We start from the raw sequence: 9,187 nt of genomic DNA, 5'->3' as shown, positions 1-9,187 counted from the left end.
GGACAAATTGTCATTTGTTCCGACACGGGCATACAAACCTTCGGTCCTTTTACAATAGTAACCTTCTTATTTAAAAGGACTCAGGTTTGTTAATATAGTTTTATAAAAATGCAATTTTGGACAAATTGTCATATTTTAAACTTTTGGAAGTATTTAGCTTCCTTGATTGCACTATTGGCGCTTTAGCAGCCAAGATCGAAGACTGTCCTTCTCTTTCACAGGATTTAGCGGAGGATTGGATTGGTGTTCTGTCCTGTGCGGACAAATCCATTAGGGATGGATTTGATGAGTTAGCTTCGCTCATCGCCTTTGGTACCCTTAAGAAAAGGCAACTTTGATGCTCCTTTGCTTCTAAAGGGGTTACTTCCCAACAGAAGTCTGCTCTCTTGTTTGCTCCTTTTGTGAAAGATAACCTCTTTCCAGACGATGTAGTGCTGTCAATTTTGTCGGCACTAGATAAGAAATCTACTTCGGATTTGCTGGCACAGTCTACTAAGAGCTAAAGCTCCTTTGGAGACTGTTCCTTCTGTTTCCCTCTGGCCCAAGCACCTTTTCGAGGGAGAAAACCAAGCGCTTCTTTCTGCCGAAGTCGAATTTGCGACCTCAGTCAAGTCCCTCGGCCAAGGTTAACAAACCTTCCAAATGAAAGCTCGGTTCTTTCGTGCACCAGTGGGAGGCAGGCTGGCTCTGTTTTGGGAGGAATGGGAAAACAGAGCAGAAGCCTGGGTAGTGCAAGTACTCAAGTTTGGCTACCGTATTCCTCTCATTTCACCTTCCCTCGCTCTCACCTGTGCCAATTTCCATTCCAGGCATACTCTCGGGCTCAGACAAATTTCTGGCGCTAGCCGCGGAAGTGGAAGCGCTCATTCTCAAAGAAAGCTATTAGAACAGATAGAAGGGAAATTTCCTCCAGGCTTTTACAATCGCCTTTTTGTAGTTCCCAAGTCATCAGGGGCTGGAGGCTGGTTTTGGATGTGAGCGCCCTGAACTTGCATGTCCAGAAAACAAAATTTCATATGGAGACCACTCGGTCGGTTTTCTGGAGTCCATCAGACAGGGGGATTGGATGGTTTCTCTGGACATGCAAGACGCTTATTTTCACATTCCGATTCATCGCGAATCTCGAAGTACCTGAGGTTCATGTTCGAAGGCAAGGTGTTTTCAGTTTCAGGTGCTTTGCTTCGGACTGGCGACCGCTCCTCAAGTTTTTCACCAGGGTTTCTATCCCCGATAGGAAGCTGGCTGCACATATTAGGAGTAAGAATCTCCCTCTATCTGGACGATTGGCTTCTCCGGTCGGAATCAGAGAGTCGGTGCTGAAGACCTTGGAACAACTCTGGATCTTGCCAGAAAGTTAGGAATTCTGGTCAACAAACAGAAGTCCCAGTTGGTTTCCATCTCAGAGCATCCTTTATTTGGGGATGACTCTGAATGCTCAAGTTTTTCGGGCTTTTCTGTCCCCCGAAGAGGTCCAAGGCTGTCTGGAGACAATTCAGGAGTTCTTGGACAAAAAGGTAAGTTTCTGCCAATCAGTGGATGAAGCTCCTGGGCAAATTGGACGTCAGTGGAGAAATTTGTGACGTTGGGAAGACTGCACATGAGACCGCTGCACTTTTTTCTAGAGCCTCTTGGTGCAGGAAGACGCAACCGGACTCGATACCTTTTCCTGTCACAGACCAAATAAAAGAGGACCTAAGGTGGTGGCTGTCTCGGGCAAGATTGGAAGAAGGGGTTAGATTTACGACCCATCCTCCCGAACCTACAGTTCTTTTCCGATGCATCGGACACAGGTTGGGGAGCCCTGCTGGAATCAATGTGCTTCAGGAGCTTGGTCGGAGAAGGAGAAGAAGTTCCACATAAATGTAAAAGGAACTTTTAGCAATTTTTCCTGGGGCTCAGACAGTTTCGGAACTTAGTAGAAGGTCAGTAGTGGCAGTACATTCCGACAACTCCACGGCTCTCTCGTACGTGTGGAAACAGGGGGGTGGGGGGACTCAGTCTTTTCTCTCTGTACGAAGTGGCCAAGGATCTCCTCCGTGGACAAACGAAGTGAATGTTCAGCTAGTCCCGAGATTTGTTTCCGGGAAAGATGAACGTCCTGGCGGACGAGCTAAGCCGTCAACAGCAAGTGTTACCTCTGGAGTAGTCTTTGGACGACAAAATTTATCAAACTTTGGCGCCTTTGGGACGACCGTCCATAGACCTGTTCGCGACTTCAGGAACAACCATCTCCTCTCTTTTGTTCTCCAGTTCCAGATCCTCTAGCTTGGTCGGTGGACGCATGCTGTTGGATTGGTCGGGTGTGGAAGCTTATGCATTCCTCCGTTCGGTCTAATAAGAGAGGTGCTGAACAAGTTCATGTCGCACAGCAATGTAACACTGAACGTTAATCGCTCCCTTTTGGCCCAGGAAAGAGTGGTTCCCGGACCTTCTCCAGTTGTTAGTAGACTTCCCCAGGCTTCTTCCTCCAGAGAAGTGGCTTCTCAAACAACCTCACTTCAAAAGGTTTCCACCAAAACCTGTCCGCTCTAGCTCTGACAGGGTTCAGACTGTCCGGAATCTTGTCAGAGCGAAAGGGTTTTCAAGAAGACTGCAGAAGCTATTGCTCGTTGTAGGAGAGAGTCTTCTAACAAACTCTATCAAGGAAGTGGAGAATCTTCAGAGAGTGGTGTAGAGGTGCTAAAGTCTCTACCTCTGCAACCTCTTTAACAGAGATAGCAGATTTTCTTCTATTTCTTAGGGAGTCTAAGAAACTGGCTCCTTCTACGATCAGAGGATATAGAGCTATGCTTTCTTCGGTTTTTCGACATCGGGGTTTGGATATTTCCTCCAATTCAGATCTGTCGGACCTCATTAGGTCTTTCGAAACCACTAAGCTCCCTCAGGATTCAGTGGCTTGGAACTTAGATGTGGTGCTTAAGTTCCTCATGGGGCCACCGTTTGAGCCTTTGAAGTCGGCTTCACTCAGGAACTTGACTAAAAAGACTTTTTCTTATTGCACTAGCTTCTGCAAAGCGTGTCAGCGATTGCATGCTTTAGACAAAAGAGTCGGTTTCTTCTTCAAGGCAATGCTGTGTTTTTCGGTATCTTTGACCTTTCTAGCCAAAAACGAGAATCCGTCTAGTCCTTGGCCGAGGAGGAGTGGTTAGGAACTTATCTGATTTGTTGGACATGAGGAGGAAGAAAGGCTCTTATGTCCAGTCAGGGCAATTAAGCAGTATCTTCTTGCCACTAAGGAGGTTTAGAGGCCAATCTTCTAAGCTCTGGACCTCGGTTCAAAATCCCTCTCGTCCTCTTTCTAAGAATGCTATATCATTCTTTATTAGAGAGCTTATCAGGGAAGCTCACTCGCAGCCCGCGAACGACAATCTTTCCGTTCTGAGAGTTAAAGCTCACGAGGTTAGAGCAGTGGCAACTTCTTTAGCATTTAGAAAGAATTTATCTTAGCTTCGATTCTTCAGAGTACATTCTGGAGATCGAATTCGGTTTTTGCGAGCCATTATCTCAAAGAGATAGAAACGGTTTTTCGAGAATTGTAGAACGTTAGGTCCGGTGCGGTTTTCTGGCATGGTGTTGGGAGAAACGGCAGGCAGGGTCGTCACCTCTATGCTAATCTTTTCGCCTTGAATTAGGTTGTCGAGTTCAAGGGAAGCTGGGGGTACTGAGTACCTGGGATACTCACCAGTCTGTTAGGTCAGATTTTATAATGGTTGGGTATATATGGAAGGATTCCACTCCTGTAGAGGCTAACTTTGGTCAAATTCCAATTCTCTACATAGTAAGAAAGCACCGACCAGAGGCAGTAACAGTCTGCTGTAGCTCTCTTACAAGGTAAGGTACAACAGACACTCGAGTGTTTACTGGTATTGTAATAAATGTAACCATTTAGAAACTCTAGTGGTCACTGAATCCCACTTCCCATAAATGTGTAATCAGCTGTATAATTGTTCGGTAAGACACTACAATAAAAATTAAATTTTCATTATTAAAATGAAGTTTTATTGTATATTTACCGAACAATTATGATTATACCCACCCTCCTCCCCTTAGGTGGACGGACGGGCAGAAAGAATTGGATTCACCTGGGCAGTTGTACCTGGTTCTCCCGCGAGTGGAGGGAGATGACGTCATCACCACCAGTGTTGGCGACACCCACGCGCTAAATTTGAATTTAGTCTCCTGCCGCTCGTGGAAATCACGGCTGTATAATTGATTCGGTAAGTATACAATAAAACTTCATTTTACTAATGAAAATTTCATATTTGTATGGTCTCGGCATAACCCTTTAAAAGGCAAAGATCACGTGATTTGCTCTGATGCTTGGACAACTTGCCTCATTACCGAACGCTGTCAGTAGGCAGCTGTCAGAGTGCCTGATTCAGTTACGGTTTACGTTGTTGACTTAATAGGTTGTTCCAGAACAATCAGTTGAGTTAGTGGGACGACACCAACAAGCTACAAGAAGGCTTTCGAACTTCAACAAGAAGAACCCCGACCTAGTGTTGTATTCAGACGATCGGACGTGGGGAAGGGCGAGATCTCGGGTCCATGAGAAGACCATCAGAAAGGAATGGCATATAAACGTGAAGGAACTGGTGGCCATTCATCTAGCGCTAGTACGCTTCCAGGAGGATGTCCGGAACAAGTTAGTACAGGTCAGCACAGACAACACCACAGCGTTGGCCTACATCAGGAAACAGGGAGGCACTCGTTCGGATTCCCTTTACGAGGCAGCAAAAGATCTGCTGTGGGCAAAAGCGAACAATATAACTCTGATAAACCCGCTTCATAGAGGGAGAGAACAATGTCTAGGGCGTATCTTTCTCAGCAGAGGAAGACAGGTTCCTCACGACAGAATGGACCCTACATCAAGAGGTGTGCAGCAGGCTTTGGAATTTGTGGGAGAACCGTCTATAGACCTCTTTTGCGATGCGAGAACAAAGAGGTTACCTGTTTACTGCTCTCCAGTCCCAGACCAGGAAGCAGTGGTAGTGGACGCCTTCCTCATGGATTGGGAAGGACTAGACACGTACGCCTCCCCCCCATTCAAGATCCTAGACTGAGTCATGAAGAAGTTCAGGGAATCGAACAACGCCCGCATGACCCTGATAGCTCCGTTTTGGCCCATGAGACCCTGGATCACAGAAGTGATGGAGTGACTAGTAGACACCCCAGATCGTTACTTGTCGGAACGATCTACTCAGACAGCCACATATAGAGAGACAACATCAAAATTGCCTTGCTCTCATCTAACTGCTTTTTGACTATCGAAAAACTGGCAGAGCGAAGGGCTTTTCGAGGGAAGCTGCAAGAGCAATCGCGAGAGCGAGGAGGACGTCCACAATCAAGGTGTACCAGTCAAAGTGGGACGTGTTCAGGGAATGGTGCAGAATTAACAACATTTCCTCTTTCAGTACCTCTCTAACTCAACTGGCAGATTTTCTATTACACTTAAGAACCCAAGAGAAACTAGCAGTATCAACCATCAAGGGATAACGCAGCATGCTAGCCTCTGTCTTCCGTCACAGAGATATTGACATGTTGGGAGACTAGGATCTCTCGACCTCATAAGGTCCTTTGAGACAGTTAAGAGTAAGGACAACCAACCCCCTCTCAGAATTTGGATGTTGTTCTGACTTTTCTAACCTCGAGCAGGTTCGAACCCCTCGACAAGGCTTCATGGAAGGATCTCACCAAGAAGACCCTATTCCTGGTTGCGTTGGCAACGGCCAAGAGGATAGGAGAGTTGCAAGCCTTTAGCAAGAATGTAGGCTTCAATGGGGAGAATGCAGTCTGCTCGCTGCAACTAGGTTTTCTCCCCAAGAATGAGAATCCTTCTCACCCATGGCCTAGATCTTTTACCATACCAGGGTTATCTCATTTAGTATAGGACAGGAAAGGACAAGGCCTTTGTCCAGTGAGAGCCCTAAAGTATTATCTACAGAGAACCAAAAACTTAAGAGGACAGACAGACAACCTCTGGTGCTTGGTAAAGAAGCCTTCACTACTTTGCGAAGAACACACGCTGGCGTTCTTTGTCAAGGATTTAAATAAGGGAAGCTCACCAGAATTGTGATGATAAAGCTTCCCAATACTCAAAGTCAATGCGAACGAAGTAAGAGCTGTGGCGACTTCGATGGCGTATAGACACAACAAGTCGATGGAATCGATCTTGGAAGTGACATTCTGGCGAAGCAAGTCAGTCTTCGCAGATTGCTACCTTAAAGATGTACAGACCCAATATGAGGATTGTTGTTCCCTAGGGCCGTACGTTGCCTCCGGCGCTGTAGTTGGAGAAGGTACACTGCCTCTAACCTATAACCTTATTTATACCTTGCATTTTATTGAACTTGACCTCACAGGCTGTCGTGAAGGTTGTTGCAACCTTCCACAGTCTGGGGTGAAAGTCTAGTTTAGGTTTTATGGAGTGTGTTTTTAGTGTATTAGTTGGTCAAGGTGGTCAGCTCATTGTCCATGGCTTTGCCAGGATAGCAAGGGTGGTGGTCTAGTCATGTTAAGGTCAAGGACCGTGTGACAGCCCCACAGAGACTTTCTACAGCCCCCTGGGTGGATCGCTGGGTCTCTCAAGGAATGCAGGCTAATGAGGCAGAAAAACTTTGAAGCCAGCTTCCTTATCAGGTATGAACCAGATTATTGGTACAGCTAATTTGTAGCGATCAATAATTTTACGAATTCCCAACGGTGCTGCGGTTCTCTGACCCACCACCAAAGGTGCCAATCACTATATATATGTAACTACAAGGGAAGTTAGATATTTAAAAATGGTATTTTCATTTTAAATAAGTTTTTAAATATACTTACCTGGTAGTTACATATATAAAAGGTCCCTCCCTCCTCCCCTCTGAGAACAGAGGCATGGAATTTCTGAGGACAAACGGGAATGGTTCCAAGTACCTACATAGAGGGAGCACAGGTATGATCACCTGACCGTGTATCGGCGATAGCCGCGAATTTTGAATTTCTGCCGTGCGCGCGACGAATCGGCGGGATTAAGCTATATACTATATGTAACTACTAGGTAAGTATATTTAAAAACTTATTTTAAAATGAAAATACCATTTTTGTAAAGAAAAGTGCAAAGAAATAGTATTAGAAAAAACGTGTGTACCTCACAAAAAGTTACTGCATCTCCCCATCTCAGTTAATTTCATAAATATTTTGCAATAAATATGCTCAGAATTTGTTGCTGGTTTTAGTTCTTATCTGTTATGATATTGTGTGAGCTGCAGTTATAATTTTACAAAATAAAATAAAAATTAATTATTAGAAAAAATGTATAACTAGGTAAGATTTACGAGCATCTTGGAAGAGAGGCCCTGCACAGGTTTGTAAATACTATACGTAGTACTAATCGTTTTCAACTTTCCAGGGAAATAAAGATAAAGATAATTTTTAGAATTTTTTTTCCTACACCATGTGCATTTTGCATATCTTCCTCTTCATGGATGATTTTTTTTTTTTTTGTTTTTTTTTTGTTTTTTTTTTTTTTTTTTTTTTTTTTCTTAAATTGGCCAACGTTACAGTTTGCCCAGTCTGGGGGTGTGCTTAATGTATATTTAGCCCGTCCCTTACGGGTAAACAATCCTAGTAATTTGTACTAAAAAGTCAGAAAGCAAACATTATGAAGAGAGGAAGGCCTTTCCCAAGAGTCCTTTAGCTTGCCCAACATACCTTTCATAAAAACAACAAAGAAAATGTTAAGTTTTCCTGAATATACCATGAAACAAGGAAAGTTCACACTTATGACCATGGAATTGCCAAGGTACAGACAATGTAACTAAGCTTCTGGTCATAGATCATCATGTTATCACAAATACGTCCTTCAGCTATGAAATACAGTTTGTATGAAGGAGGGGAATATTGTGTGCCTTCATCTACTCAACTGCACATAAAAAAATTTCTGATTCCTTTGTCACCGGGACACAGATTGATTGTCGTTGCAAGTTTTCTTAGTAGCGTATGATTGAGCATAAAATGGAATATGTTCAAATTATAAATCATTGGGGAGTGTACAGCTCAGTAAATTAGGGTAGCACACAAGAAGCATCTAGATGTACTTTTTAAGGTGATACAGTATACATGTCAGTAAAGTTTTTGAAAACATATTTCTTGTTTATAGTAGCAGTGACAAAAAACCAATATATTTATACCCGAAAACTATATGTAATTAGTTAATTGGAGAAGAATACACCTACACATGACATTCACTAAAACAAGATAGAAATAAGTTTATATCCTCAGCAACAACAGAAAACTATACCAACATCACATGCAGTAGCTCCAGTATTGCTGAAGATGCTGATTGTATTGCTTGACTTCATGAAAGCTAAGCTAGTTCTGTCAAAATTTCAAACCAACAAATTAATTTTAGAATGCTTTCCATATTATTTATTTTGTGTAAAGTACATGATTGCTGTTCTATATGTTATTAAGGACTTACTTGTTTATGATTTTAGATTAATTTTAATTTGGGGACTATATTATGTGAGAAGAGCATGTGTATGTATCAAGACTCTTTGTGCTGTATATGTTATTGATGGCAATTATCCTACATTTGACAGACAAGTTAAACTTTTCTTACTGTTTCAGGGACCTCCTCTCATTCTCTACCCAGAGTGGTCCAGTCCAGTTATGGGCTTACACTGACAACACAGAGCCTTATCCATATAGAGAAGACTATGGATATTCCAGCGGTATCGTTACATATCGCTGCATAAACTCTGTACCCAGGGAGACCTTGTTATTGGGCATGAGGATGTTAAGAACCACTGTTTACAGAGAAGGGTAACGTCACAGTTTTTTCTATAGTACTATGTAGTATTTTGTTGTTCTTTTGCTTTAGGTATTTTCATTATTCTTCATAGTGGATATTTATCTTTAAAGACCTTTTATTATATTGTTTTTATTATATTTTTTAAATTTATACCTTTTTAGTTCAGGGAAGGTTATAAGACCTTGTTAAGAGTTAGTAATGTAAATTTTGGAATTAAATGTGAATAACTCAAAGAGACTGAAGGATGTCAGATTTCAGTACAGTAATTATAAGAAAGAAATAAAAGAGAGATTAGGAGTGCTGTGTCTGTGTTAGGGACTCCGTTCAATTGTATATTGAAACACCAAAGTAACTTGATAATTCACTTTACATTTTATTTGCTGGATGACTTGG

At 42.8% G+C, this 9,187-nt stretch overlaps 1 protein-coding gene across 1 annotated transcript in view; it reads left to right on the top strand.

The window, feature by feature from the left end:
• The window catches only part of LOC135219150 (WD repeat-containing protein 17-like), a 188,325-nt gene that overhangs the window by 50,887 nt on the left and 128,251 nt on the right, over positions 1–9,187 (top strand). The window contains 2 exon segments of the mRNA XM_064255667.1: positions 8,611–8,714; positions 8,956–8,985. Of these exon segments, the coding sequence (XP_064111737.1) occupies positions 8,611–8,714; positions 8,956–8,985 (134 nt within the window).

Source organism: Macrobrachium nipponense, chromosome 19 (genome assembly GCF_015104395.2).
Source record: "Macrobrachium nipponense isolate FS-2020 chromosome 19, ASM1510439v2, whole genome shotgun sequence".
NCBI lineage: Eukaryota > Metazoa > Arthropoda > Malacostraca > Decapoda > Palaemonidae > Macrobrachium > Macrobrachium nipponense.
The sequence above is the reverse complement of the archived record's forward strand: the minus strand, read 5'-3'. Positions and strand labels throughout refer to the sequence as shown.